This window comes from Macaca thibetana, chromosome 1 (genome assembly GCF_024542745.1).
Source record: "Macaca thibetana thibetana isolate TM-01 chromosome 1, ASM2454274v1, whole genome shotgun sequence".
Classification (NCBI taxonomy): domain Eukaryota; kingdom Metazoa; phylum Chordata; class Mammalia; order Primates; family Cercopithecidae; genus Macaca; species Macaca thibetana.
Genome location: NC_065578.1, coordinates 30,261,265 through 30,277,411, shown reverse-complemented (window position 1 = coordinate 30,277,411; position 16,147 = coordinate 30,261,265). Strand labels below are relative to the sequence as shown.

The 16,147-nt window shown below is 42.8% G+C and overlaps 2 protein-coding genes across 12 annotated transcripts in view; one reads left to right on the top strand and one right to left on the bottom strand.

The window, feature by feature from the left end:
* The window catches only part of ZCCHC17 (zinc finger CCHC-type containing 17), a 1,254,002-nt gene that overhangs the window by 75,225 nt on the left and 1,162,630 nt on the right, over positions 1-16,147 (bottom strand). The gene's annotated exons all lie outside the window — the stretch shown is intronic.
* Positions 1-16,147, top strand: part of SNRNP40 (small nuclear ribonucleoprotein U5 subunit 40) — a 202,650-nt gene that overhangs the window by 170,373 nt on the left and 16,130 nt on the right. The window contains exons 5-6 of the mRNA XM_050795794.1: positions 182-347; positions 8,523-8,645. Coding sequence (XP_050651751.1) covers positions 182-347; positions 8,523-8,645 — 289 coding nt within the window. The remainder of the gene's footprint in view (positions 1-181; positions 348-8,522; positions 8,646-16,147) is intronic.

The window sequence follows — 16,147 nt, the reverse complement described above, 5'->3', positions numbered from 1 at the left end:
TCACAGGGTCAGATCTTATATCTGGACCTGAAGCACAAATAGGATTTTGGTAGGGTGAGGCATTTCAGCATCATGGGCAAACTGGCAAATCTTGAAAAATTTGGCACCTTTTGGCAAGTAGGAAAGATAGATTGTTACTGTTTATCTTCACTTCTTTTGTGTTCTTTCTCTTACTTTCTAGTATGCTCTTCTCAGCATCCACAGATAAAACTGTGGCTGTGTGGGATAGTGAAACAGGCGAGAGGGTTAAAAGGCTAAAGGGACATACCTCCTTTGTGAATTCCTGTTATCCAGCCAGGAGAGGCCCTCAGCTTGTCTGCACTGGCAGTGACGATGGCACAGTTAAGGTGGGTATTGTCTGTCTGTGTTCCAGTTTCTGAGGTGATGTAGTGTGAACCTTATCTTGCCTTTCCACTTATACTCTACCTTCCTCTGCAAAACTTAATTTTAGCAGTCATTTCCCATAACAGACACTTGAAATTTTTCCCCATTTAAAATAAAACATTTAATACGTGTTTTAATTACCCTACAGAATAATAATAGACCCATAGAATAAATTGTTACTCGAAATAGGCCTGGCGCGGTGTCTCACACCTGTAATCCCAGCACTTCGGGAGGCCGAGGCAAGCGAATCATGAGGTCAGGAGGTCGAGACCATCCTGGCTAACATGGTGAAACCCCGTCTCTACTAAAAATACAAAAAATAAGCCAGGCGCGATGGCGGGCGCCTGTAGTCCCAGCTACTCGGAAGACTGAGGCAGGAGAATGGTGTGAACCCAGGAGGCCGAACTTGCAGTGAGCCGAGATTGCACCACTGCATTCCAGCGTGAGCGACAGAGCGAGACTCCGTCTCAAAAAAAAAAAGAACAGCGACAGTAATATGCGTGTCTTTTCAAGGCTGTTGTAAGTATCCCCACCAACAGGGAGGCAGCAAAAAAAAGAAAAAAAAAAAAGGCTGTTGTGAGATTACAGACAATATATAAAAAGTTCAGTGAATGGTTTTAGTATAGCACAAGATGGGAACTTAAGCATCATTTAGTCAGATGGTTTCCAGCCTCTCTTTGTATGGTCATCACCTGAAGAACCTGTTAAAAATACCCAAAGAATCTAGTTCAGTGGATCTGCAATGGGAATCAGATATTTTAATGTGTCCTTCAAGTGATTCAGTGTAGCCAGTCTGACATTCTGGGAGCCACTGATCTCATTGAGCATCCTCATTTTATAAATAAGGAAACTGAGACCTAGAAATAATAACTTATCTCGGAGGCACACAAGGACACAGTACATCATAGTACCAACCATTTGATTATTTCTTTGACACGAATTTTGGACTCTGGTTGACATTTTAATTATTAAACAGTGAGGGACTTCAAAAGAGTACATCTGGGAGGCTGCAGCCCCATACTTATTGCTTTTTAAATGAATTAATGAATTTGCTTTTTTTTTTCTTTGAGACAGGGTCTCGCTCTGTCGCCCAGGCTGGAGTACAGTGGCACGATCTTGGCTCACTGTAGCCTCTACCTCCCAGGTTCAAGTGATTCCCCAGCCTCAGCCTCTTGAGTAGCTGGGATTACAGGTGTGCACCACCATACCTGCCTAATTTTTGTATTTTCAGTAGAGATAGGGTTTCACCATATTGCCCAGGCTCATCTCGAACTCCTGAGTCAGAGCAATCACCTGCCTAGGTCTCCCAAAGTGCTGAGATTACAGGTGTAAGCCACCACACCCAGCCAAATTGCTTTTTTTTTTTTTTTTTTTCCTTTGGAGATGGAGTCTTGCTCTGTCGACCAGTACAGTGGCGCGATCTCGGCTCACTGCAACTTCTGCTTCCCAGGTTCAAGCAGTTCCCCTTCCTCAGCCTCCCTAGTAGCTGGGACTACAGGCACCACACCACGCCTGGCTAATTTTTGTATTTTTAGTAGGGATGGGTTCACCATATTGGCCAGGCTGGTCTCGAACTCCTCACCTTGTGATCTGCCGCCCCACCCTCTCCCCGGCCTCCCAAAGTGCTGGGATTACAGGTGTGAGCCACGACACTTGGCCGAGATGTTTTTCTACTGAGTGATTTTCTTATACCTAATCACTTGGGCCCCTTGATGGTTGCATGGGAGGAGAGTCTGTGGTTTAAGATTGGTTTCTAAACCAGAGCTCTTACCTAGATGTCACTGTAGTTGGAGAGTCTTAACAGTAGCTGATTTGCTAATTGTCATTTCAGAAGATAGTAAGAGGTGGAAATGCCCGAGTGAATTTTGTTAACATTATTATTGAGGGCCTGCTATAATAAACATCTAGGAACTATTTAGGGAGTAGAAAAAGAGTGTATGTCCTTCCTGTCTTCCTTCTTTTGGTTTTTTGCTTCTCTTCTGCCTTAATTAAACATGATTTGGAATAGTTATTTTTACCGTGTTACTCAAGTTAATACTTTTTTTAATGAGCAATATGTCACATCACCTAAAGATGACTGCTTTTTAACCAGCTCCTATTTTTAATGTCAGTATATTTAAGACATCATTTAACAGCTTTTTGCAATGTACTTTTCAGTTACTTGTGAAGTTGGAATGCTTTGTGTTACTGTTTTTTTTGTTACTAGGTTGCAAGTACAGGAATTGAATAACTTCAGTTTAAGAGAAAGAAAAGTCATGTTGCTTTTTACATGTCAGAGTGCTTAACAGAAAGCAAAGGTTTCCAACAGCACTTGCATTTTTAGTCTAAAAGTAGCGGTCTGGGCATTATTCATACAGATCGTTTTCAAACTTCTTATCAAGTACATTCTTCTAATAAAGTTAAGTGAAATACTGTGTGTATGTTTGTATGTACTCATATATATATATATATATATATATATATATATTTCCCTTTCATGAGCAGTTCAGTCCTAAAGCCAGTTATGTAGGCCAAAGCAGGGAAGGTGCTCTGGTTAGAGATGGGCCAAGGTGGCTCAGAGTGGAGTGTCAGAGCACAAGTGTGGTAAGGAGAGCATCCACACAGGGCAGGGCAGTACATTGTAGGGAGTAGTTAGAGAGTGAGGAAGGCATCCATACAACACAGGGTAGGTAACCAGTGTGGAGAATTTGAGGGTGAGGGAGGGGACAGCAGCCCAACATGGAGAGTCAGTGCCCTAATTGGGTGAAAGGGTCGTCAGTACATCAAGCAGTACAGGGAGATTGTGGATGTCAAAGCCTGAATTGAGGGCATCCACACAGGGTAGAAACGATTTGGTGTAGGGAGTCTGAGACTGAGCAAGATGACGACAGCATTCCTGGAGAAGTGCAGACTGGAAAGGAGCCGTAGCAGAGTGATGAGGGTGTTCACACAGAGGAATGACCCAAGTTGGGTAAAGAAGGGTCCCACATGGGTTCAACCAAGAATTGGAATCACAATTCAAGTAGGGAAAGGAGGATAATTATGCAGGAGAAGGGTGGAAGAGAATATGAGAAATTGGTTGCATGCAGGAAGCATAATCAAATAAGTGAATATATTGAGTTTAATGGGAGGCTGATTTCTCTGTCCAAGAATGGAGTTACCAGTACAAAAGAGAAGACTAAACTGAATGTTGTGTGAGGTATAAGTGTGAACTCACAACATTCAATATAGAAACAGATACATATAGAAAAAAATAGACATAAATGTGTGAGTGTGTAGGTGTGTGTGTACCTAAATATATATTGCCTGACTGTCCACTGAAAAGGTTTAGGAGCAACAAGACCCCAATAGCATGAGCACCCCTTATTGCACAGGTCTTGGCCTTTAAATACTGTTTTGCACTAAAAGGAACCAGGGCTCCTATTTCAGCCCCGAGGCAGTGAAAGTACAAGATAAGCCCTATGCTTGTCAAGGCTTATCTTGTCAAAAGAAAATTCTAACTAAATTATCAAATCGACCTAATTAGTAATGGGACAAGTCAAAATCATGAGCCATTTGCTAGGATACAACAAAGATGTAGCATCATTTCTGTGATATTCCTACCAAAGATGTATAACTTAAGTCTAATCAAGAGGAAACAAGATAAACCTAAATCGGGGATGATAACTATCCTGTAACTTTCAGAAGTGTTGAGTTCATAAAACTCAAGAAAAGTTTGAGAGAGTCTTCCAGGCTGGAGTCTAAATTTAACACGATTCCAGACTGAATCCTTGTGTAATAAGACATTTGGGATAACTGGGATAAAACTTGAGTGGGATTTGAGGATAAAATGGTGATAGTGTATCTGTATTTTTTGATTTTGATGGTTATGTTGAGATGATGTAGGAGAACATCTTTGTAGGACAAACACTATTTAGGAGTGATGAGGGGCCAAGCGCAGTGGCTTATGCCTGTAATCCTAGCACTTTGGGAGGCCTAGGCAGGTGGATCACTTGAGGTCAGGAGTTCGAAACCAGCCTGGCCAACATGATGAAACCCTGTCTCTACTAAAAATACAAAAAAGTTGGGCGTGGTGGCAGATGCCTGTAATACCAGCTACTTGGGAGGCTGAGGCAGGAGAACTGCTTGAACCCGGGAGGTGGAGGTTGCAGTGATTGGAGATCACGCCACTGCTCTCCAGCCTGAGCAACAGAGCGAGACTCCATCTCCAAAAAAAAAAAAAAAAAAAAAAAAAGTGATAAGGCATTGGGTAAGCAACTTACTCTCAAATTATTTAAACCAAAAAAAGTGCTCTTTTTACTCCCAAGTTTTCTATAAATTTATGATTGTTTCAAAATAAAATATCAAAAGTGGTAGTTATCTGGAAGTAAAATTCTAAATTATTTTAGACAAACTTTGACTACCATGACTTTTAGGAGAAAGACAAAGATAGATTTGACTTGAGTGAAAGATCTATTGAGACAAAGATTGTAGTACAGTTTATAAAATATATAGGATCTAAATTATTAAGGCCCTGAATTCTGAGTTAAGAAGTTTGGACTTGGACCACAGGAATTGGGGGAGGGGGAGATGTTGGGCATGTAGGACAGGAGTAAAGCATTGTTTTTGGACCATTTATCTGAGTAATGAACTGATTTTTAGTTCATATTTACGTGAACAAAGAAGAAACTACTTTCCATCCTAAACCATGAAAATTGGGAGGAAGAGGCATCTTGGCACAGGTCCTACTCAAGACTGTCCTTGTTGACTACAGGATTGAATTTAAGCCTGTGACCTTCACTAAGGTTCCATGGCTGATTCCTTTGTTTTTGATGCCAGCCCTTTAAAACTTGGAACAGTCACCCCAAAGTCTCTTTCTGCTGAATGAAATGACCCATACTCTTAAATATTTATTGTGGTTCATCTTCAGAAGTGTGTCATTCATTTATTGAAACATCTCTGAGCCCTCTCTGTGTTATCCACGCTTTAAAAATGTAGAGCTGTAAGGGTTTGTTTGTTTGTTTAAAAGATGGGGTCTTGGCCGGGTGCAGTGGCTCACACCTGTAATCCCACCACTTTGGGAGGCCGGGGCAGGCATATCACCTGAGGTCAGGAGTTTGAGACCAGCCTGGCCAACATGGTGAAACCCATCTCTACTAAAAATACAAAAATTAGCTGGGCGTGGTGGCGCATACCTGTAATCCCAGCTACCCAGGAGGCTGAAGCAGGAGAATTGCTGGAACATGGAAGCAGAGGTTTCAGTGGCCAAGATCCCGCCAGTCTCACCCAAGCTGGAGTACAGAGCCGCAATCACGGCTCACTGCAGCCTCAACCTCCCTGGCCCAAGTGATCCTCCCATCTCAGCCTCCCAAGTAGCTGGGACTACAGGCATATACAACCACACGCAACTTTTTGTTTTTATTGTGTAGAAACGAGGAATCACCATGTTGCTCAGGCTGGTCACTAACTCCTGGGCTAAAGCCATCCTCCTGTCTCGGCCTCCGAAAGTGCTGGGGTTACAGGCATGAGCCACCACACCTGGCCTTCTAAGAATTTTACAGTTTTAGCTCTTACATTTAGGTCCTTGATCCATGTTGAATTAATTTTTGTGTATCATGTTAGGCAGGGGCTTACCTTCATTCTTTGGCATGTGGTTAGCCAGTTGTCTTAGCACAATTTGTTGAGAAGACTACTTTTTCCTTCTATGTGGACCATAGTTACTTGCTTCTTTGCATGCCTTATATTTTTTGAAAACTAGGTATTTAAGTATTATAGCGTGGCAACTCTGGAAATTAGGTCCCCAGAGCTGCTTGTTGTAGTTGTTTGTTTAGTGACTTTCTATGGGTTGGGGCAGGGTGAGGGTGGTTGGTTGGTTGGTTGGTTGGTTTTTGAGACGAAGTCTTGCTCTGTAGCTCTGAGTGCAGTGGTGTGATCTCAGCTCACTGCAGCCTCCACTCTCTGGGTTCAAGTGATTCTTGTGCCTCAGCTTCCTGAGTAGCTGGGGTTACAGGGGCACACCACCATGACCAGCTAATTTTTATATTTTTAGTAGAAATAGGGTTTTATCATGTTGGCCACGCTGGTCTCGAACTCCTGACCTCAAGTGATCCATCCACCTCGGCCTCCCAAAATGCTGGGATTACAGGTGTGAGCTGTCACACCTGGCCTGTTTAGTGAATTTTTGAACTAATTTTGTAAAGTTTGTATTCTTTGTCCTGTGTTACCACTGAATTCTTTTTTTGTTAGCTTAGGGGTCAGCTAGTGAATGACAGAAGTTTCCTAAATTACCTACAACAACAAGAACAAAAGCTCTCCCAGTCTTTGCAGATTGTCTTTTGGTATGTTGGAGCCTGCCTTCAACTCCTTGCTGTGCAGTTTACATCTCTCCTTAGCTTTCACTTCCTGCTTGTGCAGAGCCTGAAGGTCAACCAGAGAGCTTATGGCCTTCTCAGATCTTTTCTAAGTATGTGCCCAGCCCTGGACATGCAAGTGGTCTAGATTGCCAGGGATGGGCCAGGCATGGTGGCTCATGCCTGTAATCTTAGCACTTTGGGAGGGCGAGGCAGACAGATCACTTGAGGCCAGGAGTGTGAGACCAGCCTGGTCAACATGGCGAAACCCTGTCTCTACTAAAAATACAAAAATTAGCTGGGTATAGTGGCACGCGCCTGTAATCCCACCTACTCGGGAGGCTGAGACAGGAGAATTGCTTGAGCCCGTGAGGTGGAGGTTGCAGTGAGCCGAGATCGCACCACTGCACTCCGGCCTGGGTGACAGAGGGAGACTCTGTAGGTAGGTAGGTAGGTAGGTAGGTAGGTAGGTAGGTAGGTAGGTAGGTAGGTAGGTAGATAGATAGATAGATAGATAGATAGATAGATAGATAGCCAGGAATATGTCGGTGCTTTTCAAAACTCTTACTCCCCAAATTGTCTCCTTCCCCAGCCCTTCCTCCCAAGGTTTTTGGTTTCTATTTTTGCCCCAACTGTTTTTCCTTGCCCCCAGGCACCAGAGGCTAATAATATCCTTTCCTTTAAATGTTTTCAAGAAAAGTTCCAAGTTAGACAAAATAAATGTAAGTCCTGGCCGGGCGCGGTGGCTCACGCCTGTAATCCCAGCACTTTGGGAGGCCGAGACGGGCGGATCACGAGGTCAGGAGATCGAGACCATCTTGGCTAACACGGTGAAACCCCGTCTCTACTAAAAGTACAAAAAACCAGCCGGGCGAGGTGGCGGGCGCCTGTAGTCCCAGCTACTCGGGAGGCTGAGGCAGGAGAATGGCGTAAACCCAGGAGGCGGAGCTTGTAGTGAGCCGAGTTGGCGCCACTGCACTCCAGCATGGGCGACAGAGCAAAGACTCCGTCTCAAAAAAATAAATAAATAAAAAAATAAATGTAAGTCCTTTGAGCTTATCCTTCAGGGAGCCACCAGACAAGTAAAAATAAACAATTTTTATTGTTTATTCTTTGACAATAAGAAATAGGCCCCCCTTTGCTTCCTCAGTACTAGGAAACCATACTGGGAATATGGGTTATCTTCAAAGCTGTTGCTGAGCGGGAGACAGAGCCAGCACAAGTTAAAACACTACAAAACCCTTTTACTGGGACTCAGGGGTTTTTTGTTTCCTTTTTCCTCATTAAGGGTTTGCCTGGTTACTATAAACTTTTGATTAGTTATGAGAGTTCCGACAGTTGATTCTGACAGGTTTTTGCTGGTTCATTTGTTGTTTTGTGGAAGGACAAGCTTTTGTCATTGTTTATTATACTATTTTCACTGACGTACCCGCTCTCTATTTTTTTAAATGTGGGTTGCAGCCCACTAATGAATTAGTATCTACAGTTTGAAAAAATTGTCTGATATCCTTGTTGTCCTAAAAAATATATGAACCAAGTAATTAGTGGAATTCCATTCTAAGAGTATGTTGATTTAACTCTGTTTATTCACTTTAACAAAGAAGTCTGAAAATATAACTGAAGTTTTGTTTCACCAGCCTTCAAATGTCTTGGCAAAATTGAGGACACTGCTTACCATGTGTGTTATTAGGATATCCAGGAGTTAGTGAAATGGGATCCCAATTATAGATGTGTTCATGTTCACAAAGTCCTTGTACTTAGGGATATTTGTACTGTGCAGTTACTTCTTAGAATGATATTAATGATAGACCCTGTTGTCCTTTGCTTCAGCTTTGGGACATCCGGAAGAAAGCAGCCATCCAGACATTTCAGAACACGTACCAGGTGTTAGCTGTGACCTTCAATGACACAAGTGATCAGATTATTTCTGGTGGAATAGACAATGATATCAAGGTATGTTTGATGTTTATGATATATTTCCATTTCACCCATCTGCACTTAGAAACAAATTTTTTCAAACTTCTGAAATTGTGGTAGCTTTGCACTTAATACCAACTGAAAGGAAAATAGTAATTTGGAACTTATTTTCTTTTTCTCCTGTCTTCATTGACTTCCTAAATTAAAGGTTGCATTGCAGATCTTATAAATGCTGTCAGGGACCAGGCACTTAATGTGAAGTGTGAAGTCTCTGTAGGGGGACTATGTAAAAAATAAAGAGTGCATTTCCTTTTAAAGACATTCAGAATCTTTTTTTAACCATCTTAGTTTAATGGGAGCAGTGAATCAGTTTGTGATTCTGTATCCTCATCTCTCACTGTGTTTTTCTTTTTGACACTATGGAAAGGGAGTTTTCTAAGTTTCTCTAAGAATGAGAGAAGGTAATGATATTAAAGAGGCAATAGACCATATGGCAGTACAGTGTAGCTCAAACTTTCAAGTAATTGACTTGAGTTCTAATCCCAGTTTCACCATTTTCTAGTTTTGTGACTTCAACACCTTCTTTAAGCCTCTTTTTCTTGTGTGAATGCTGAGGGGGTAGTGATAACAAAAACTACCACATGGCATCTACCACATACCATTGTGGCGATTAAATGAGCCTGATTGATTAGAGCACTTAGCAGAATTCCTGGACATAACAAGTGCCAGGAAATGTGTTATTTTGGTCCTGCACGGCTTCTGTCTTCCTTTCCTATTGGCTTCCTTGGGGATCTTAACGACTTTGACCTTACCTTCTGCTTTATAGTGAGAATAGTAACTGTCAGATAAATACTCAACTTTCTGTGTTGTCCTTTCCTAGAAGTTGTACTGTATTTCCATCCCTCGTTGTTTCCTTTGCTGTTACTTTGGATGAAATATCCTTGCTTTTGGCCAGGTGCGGTGGCTCACACCTGTAATCCCAACACTTTGGGAGGCTGAGGCAGGAGGATCACAGGGTCGGGAGACCAAGACCATCCTGGCCAACATGGTGAAACCCCGTCTCTACTAAAAATACAAAAATTAGCCGAGTGTGGTGGTGTGTGCCTGTAATCCCAGATACTCGGGAGGCTGAGGCAGGAGAATTACTTGAACCTGGGAGTCGGAGGTTGCAGTGAGCAGAGATCACGCCACTGCACTCCAGCCTGGCCACGGAGCAAGACTCCATCTCCAGAAATAAAGATAGTTTTTTTTGTTGTTGTTGTTTTTTTGAGTCTGTAGGCCAGGCTGGAGTGCAGTGGGGCTATCTCAGTTCACTGCAACCTCTGCCTCCTGTGTCCCAGTTCAAGCAATTCTCCTTCCTCAGCCTCCTGAGTAGCTGGGATTACAGGCATGTGCCACCATGTCCAGCTAATTTTTGTATTTTTAGTAGAGACAGGGTTTTACCATGTTGGCCAGGCTTATCTTGAACTCCTGACCTCGTGATCCACCTGCCTCAGCCTCCCAAAGTGCTGGAATTACAGGTGTGAGCCACTGCTCCCGGCCTAAAGGTAGTCCTTTAAATGTGAGGGTTTCAATCATTCATCCCTTCTTTCAACCTCTTCTACTTTTCTTTTTTTGGAGACAGAGTCTCACTCTGTCACCCAGGCTTGAATGCAGTGGCGTAATCTCGGCTCACTGCAACTTCCGCCTCCTGGGTTCAAGCAGTTCTCTTGCCTCAGCCTCCTGAGTAGCTGGGACTACAGGCGTGTGCTACCACACCTGGCTAATTTTTTGTATTTTTAGTAGAGACGTGGTTTCACCAAGTTAGCCAGGATCGTCTCGATCTCCTGACCACGTGATCCACCCGCCTCGGCTTCCCAAAGTGCTGGGATTACAGGCATGAGCTACTGCATCTGGCCTTTCTTTTCTACTTTTCTACTTTCTTATGAGTATTTCATCATGCTTAGGTGTCTTCTCTGGGTGGCAAAAAAAAAAAATTCTTCCTTTGATCCCACATCCCCTCCTCATATTGCCCTGTGAATCTTTCCCTTCACAACCAAACTATTTTATTTATTTATTTAAGATAGAGTTTCACTCTTGTTGCCCAGGCTGAAGTGCGATGGCACGATCTCGGCTTACCGCATCCTCCGCCTCCTGGGTTCAAGTGATTATCCTGCCTTAGCCTCCTGTAGTTGGGATTACAGGCATGCGCCACCATGCCTGGCTAATTTTGTATTTTTGGTAGAGACAGGGTTTCTCCATGTTGGTCAGGCTGGTCTGGAACTCCTGACCTCAGGTGATCCACCCGCCTCAGCTTCCCGAAATGCTGGGATTACAGGCGTGACCCACCCTGCCTGGCCCAAAACTTCTTAAAAAGGATGATGATGGTGGTGGTGATAATATTGCTATCACCATCATCTAACACATAGTGCTTACTTTCTGCCAGTTGTTGTTCTCAGAGCTTTACATCATTAATTCGTTTAAGCTTCACTATTGGCCTCCTCACGGATCTTAAAGACTTTGATCTTACAACCTCATGAAATAAATCCTACTGATGCGATTGTACAGATGAGGAAACTAAGTTAAAGAGGCACAACAGCTTAACCCCAGGTTACACAGCTAGTAAGTGATGGAACCTCAGTTCAAATTCCAGAGTTTCTTTCTAGAGTTATGCTCTTTTTTTTTTTTTTTTTTTTTTTTTTTTTGAGACAGAGTCTCGCTCTGCCGCCCAGGCTGGAGTGCAGTGGCCGGATCTCAGCTCACTGCAAGCTCCGCCTCCCGGGTTCACGCCATTCTCCTGCCTCAGCCTCCCGAGTAGCTGGGACTACAGGCGCCGCCACCTCGCCCGGCTAGTTTTTTGTATTTTTAAAGTAGAGACGGGGTTTCACCGTGTCAGCCAGGATGGTCTCGATCTCCTGACCTCGTGATCCGCCCGTCTCGGCCTCCCAAAGTGCTGGGATTACAGGCTTGAGCCACCGCGCCCGGCCGAGTTATACTCTTAAATACTTAGAGGAATCCCCTGGAGATGTTTCTGCACTCACTGTCTTCAGTTCCTCACATACCATTCATTCTTCATTCCTAATAGTCTGGGTTTTTTTGTTTGTGTGTGTGTGTGTGTGTTTTTTAACATAATCGCTCTGTACCATAGACCTGGTCTTCTCTCTTCCCTGAGTTCTGTGACAACAAACTGTCCTATCCATCTGGTAGGTCCTTCTCCTTCTCTACATACCATTATGAGCACTCTGTCTGTGGAGTCTTGAAACATCATTATTCGCCAAGGGCCCTTTGCTTTTCTCACTGTGTACATTCCCCAAGACAAATCTCATCTACTTCCATGACTCCATACCTCTGCCGATGACAGTTTTCCCACCCCAGATCTTAAGCTTCAGGTCCCTGTGTACAACTAGCTGTTCAGTATCCCCCACTTGAATGTCTCATAGGTACCTAAGAATTTAGGTTTTCCAAAATTGAACTTCCCATCCCTTTTCCATCATATAAATATTTGGAGAATGAAGAATCAGAACATGGAAACTTAGATCAACTTTAATAGCTATGCACAATATTTCCCAGAATGGAGATGGGAGCTCATTGGCATCAGAATCACTAGAAGAAGGCTTCTTGTGCGCATGAAAATAGGTTAGTGTCATCAAGCTATGATAACTTTTATACTTTTCAAGATATGTAAATTTACATACAGTGAAATAAACATTTTTGGTGTACAGTTATAAGAATTTTAATGTTTGCATAGATTCACTATCACCAACAGAGTACCAAATTTGATTGATGCCCACTGTGGGGATACACTAACCTAACAATAATACTCTTGTGCTAGTAAAGTCTTCCTGCTACCAATAGTATGGCTTACTTTGGACTCTTTATCTGGACTGTTCCTGGACCTTCTGAAGAATTTGTGCTATATAGCACAAATTCTCACAGCTTAAATAAAAGAAGCTAGCCTCAAAAGGTTATATATATATAGGATTTCTTATATGATATTCTCAAAAAAAAATTATAGGTCAAAGAAGAGATCAGTAATCAGCAAGTGTTAGGGATGAAGAGGTTTGACACAAAGGAGAGTAGTTAGGAAATTCTTGGGGTGATGAAAATTGTTTGGTACTCTGTTGGTGATAGTAAACTAAAAAGTGTTTGCTGGGCGTGCTGGCTCACGCCTGTAATCCCAACATTTTGAGAGGCCAAGGCAGGCGGATCACTTAAGGTCAGGAGTTCTAGACCAGCCTGGCTAACATGGCGACACCCTATCTCTACTAAAAATACGAACATTAGCCAGGCATGGTGGCATACGCCTGTAATCCCAGCTACTCAAGAGGCTGAGGGACGGGACTGGCTTGAACCAGGGAGGCAGGGGTTGTGATGAGCCAAGATTGCACCACTGCACTGCAGCCTGGGCGACAGAGAGAGACCCTGTCTCAAAAAATAAAAATTTTTTAAAAAGCTAAAAAGCATTTAATCTGTCCACAAACATTCAAATTTTTCTGCCAATGCTTCATTTTTGGGAAAATTTTTAAATTAGAAGTGCACCTAGCACTGAGAGTCCCCTTGTTTGTGTACTGCATATATTATATTCTCTTTTTTTTTTTTTTTTTTTTTTTTTTTTTGAGGCAGAGTCTCACTCTGTCGCCCAGGCTGGAGTGCAGTGGGACGATCTCGGCTCACTGCAAACTCTGCCTCCCAGGTTTACGCCATTCTCCTGCCTCGGCCTCCCGAGTAGCTGGGACCACAAGCTGCGCCATCACACCTGGCTAATTTTTTTGTATTTTTTAGTGGAGACGGGGTTTCACCGTTTTAGCCAGGATGGTCTCCATCTCCTGACCTCATGATCCACCCACCTTGGCCTCCCAAAGTGCTGGGCTTACAGGTGTGAGCCACCGCGCCTGGCCTGCATTCTCTTTTCTAAACAAAAAATCATTATAGACTTTTCCTAATTTGTCTTCTTATTTACCTTAAATGTTTTATGGAGATACAAAAATTGCATTCAAATATATGTTTAACAAATCAACTTTATTGGGAATAACATTATTAAAAACTAATTACAAGTATAATAGATTTAGTAATAAAAGTGATACTTTGTATATTAAAGTGCAGAAAATGTAAAAAGAAAAATTGTAAAAATAGGTAAGTCACTAGTTTCATCATCCAAATTCAGTCACTGTTACTATTTCACAGTGTACTTCCTTCAAGTCTTTTCTGTAACACAATGTTTTGTGTGTAAACATCATGATATTCACTCTTTAGATAATGCTTTTTTTTTTTTTCCCCGAGAGAGAGTCTTGCTCTGCCGCGGCTGGAGTGCAGTGGTGCAGTCATGGCTCACTGCTGCCATGACCTTCTGGGCTCAAGCAATTCTCTCACCTCAGCCTCCCAAGTAGCTGGGACTAAATGTGCATGCCACTATGCCCAGCTAAATTTTTTTTTTTTTTTGAGACAGAGTTTCACTCTTGTTGCCCAGGCTGGAGTGCAATGGCACGATAGCTCACTGCAACCTCCACCTCCTGGACTCAAGTGATTCTCCTGCCTCAGCTTCCCGAGTAGCTGGAATTACAGGCACCCGCCACCACGTCCAGCTAATATTTTGTATTTTTAGTAGAGACGTGGTTTCACCATGTTGACCAGTCTGTTCTAGAACTGCTGACCTCAGGTGATCCGCCTGCCTCGGCCTCCCAAAGTGCTGAGATTACAGGCATGAGCCACCATGCCTGGCCAGCTTGGTTTGTTTTCGTTTTTGTTTTTTTAGAAATGGGATCTCAACACATTGCCCAAGCTGGTCTCGAACTCCTGGCCTCAAGCAGTCCTCCCTCCTTGGCCTCCCAAAGTGTTGGGATTACAGGCATGAGCCACTGTGCCCAACCATGATCTCTTTTCACTTATTATCACATAGCTGATGCTTTGTAAGGAATCCCCCACCCCCATCTTTGATGCATTGCTGTGACTTGCTCTCTTACCTTCAGATCACAGCATAGATATCTCTTCTAGAAAGTATTTCCTAAACTAAGCCCGCCTCTAGTTGCTGTGTATCAAATCATTCTTATTTTCTTGGAATTGTAGTTAGAATCATTTTCCTTTCCATTTTTTGGTTTTATTTTGAGGTCTCACTCACGTTGCCCAGGCTGCAATGTGGTGGTAGAATCATAGCTCACTGTAACCTTGAATTCCTGTGCTTAAGCGAACTTGGGATCATTTTTTGATTTGCCACTTAATTGCTAGCTTTGTGATCTTAAAGTTGTTTTAACCTCATCATCTCCATTACTTATCTCTGAGTGGGAATTGTCAGCTCACCTCATGTAATTGTTACATTAATTAAATGAAGTAAGGATATGATATTCCTAGCACCATGGCAGGGACATAGTGTGTTCAGTATATGTCAGTTGCCATTATCATCATCATTTTTATTTTTATTATTACAATATTAAATAATTTAGTGACAACCATGTCATTGGACATTTAGGCTGTGTCATGTGAATCACTATCACAGATTATGCTGCTCTGGACATATTTGTGCGTGAAAGTTTTTCTGTATTTGTTTTCTTAGAATAGATTTCCAGGTGAAAAATTAATGTGTTTTAACAAGTATAAGGATGTTTCATATTTGGGATACAGGCTGCCATATTGTTTTCGGGCAGCAGCAGTTAATACAATATTTGAAACCAAGTTGCTAGAATTATTTCTTTATTTTTGCTCTTGTATAACAGAGATGGACTGGAGAGAGTTGTGTGTGTGTTAGAATTTAGTTAGAAGGTAGTCTTCTCCCTATTAAAAATACCCTGCTGATGGCCAGGCACGGTGGGTCATGCCTGTAATCCCAGCACTCTGGGAGGCCAAGGCGGGCAGATCACTTGAGGCTAGGAGTTCCAGACCAGCCTGGCCAACATGGCAAAACCCTGTCTCTACTAAAAATACAAAAATTAGCCGGGCGTGGTGGCACGTGCCTGTAGTCCCAGCTACTCGGGAACCTGAGGCACGAGAATCGCTTGAACCTGGGAGGGGGAGGTTGCAGCTAGCCAAGATAGCACCACTGCACTCCAGCCTGGACGACAGAGTGAGACTCTATCCTGATTTAAAAAAAAAAAAACCTTTTGTTACATGCAGAGGGGAGAGTAATTGCTCTCTCAAACTCAGGAAGATTCTTAGTTGTCCTAAAGACCTCATACATTTCTTTAAACGTGCAAAAGAGAGGCTCCTTTTCAATCAGAAGGACTCAGGAAATGTCAAACCTGAAAAGAACCTTAGATATCACCTCCATCCCTCACTTTATAGGTGACTGAAGTGAGTCCCTAAGAGGTTAAGTGATCTGGCCAAGATCAAATAGTCATCACTTAGTCAGTGGTAGAGACAGGACCAGAGCTCTATCTCTACAGGGCTAATAGTCTTACCACTCTGTCTTGTTACCTGTAGTCGATTAACAAGTACCTTTTAAGCACCTAGAGGCTTACCGGTCTTGAGCCCTAGCACGACAAATGACCACACTGCCTCACTACATTAGGAGATGCTTCTCAGAGAGCCTGGTTTTTGTTTGTTTCTCAGTCTATCTTAGGTAGCACTGC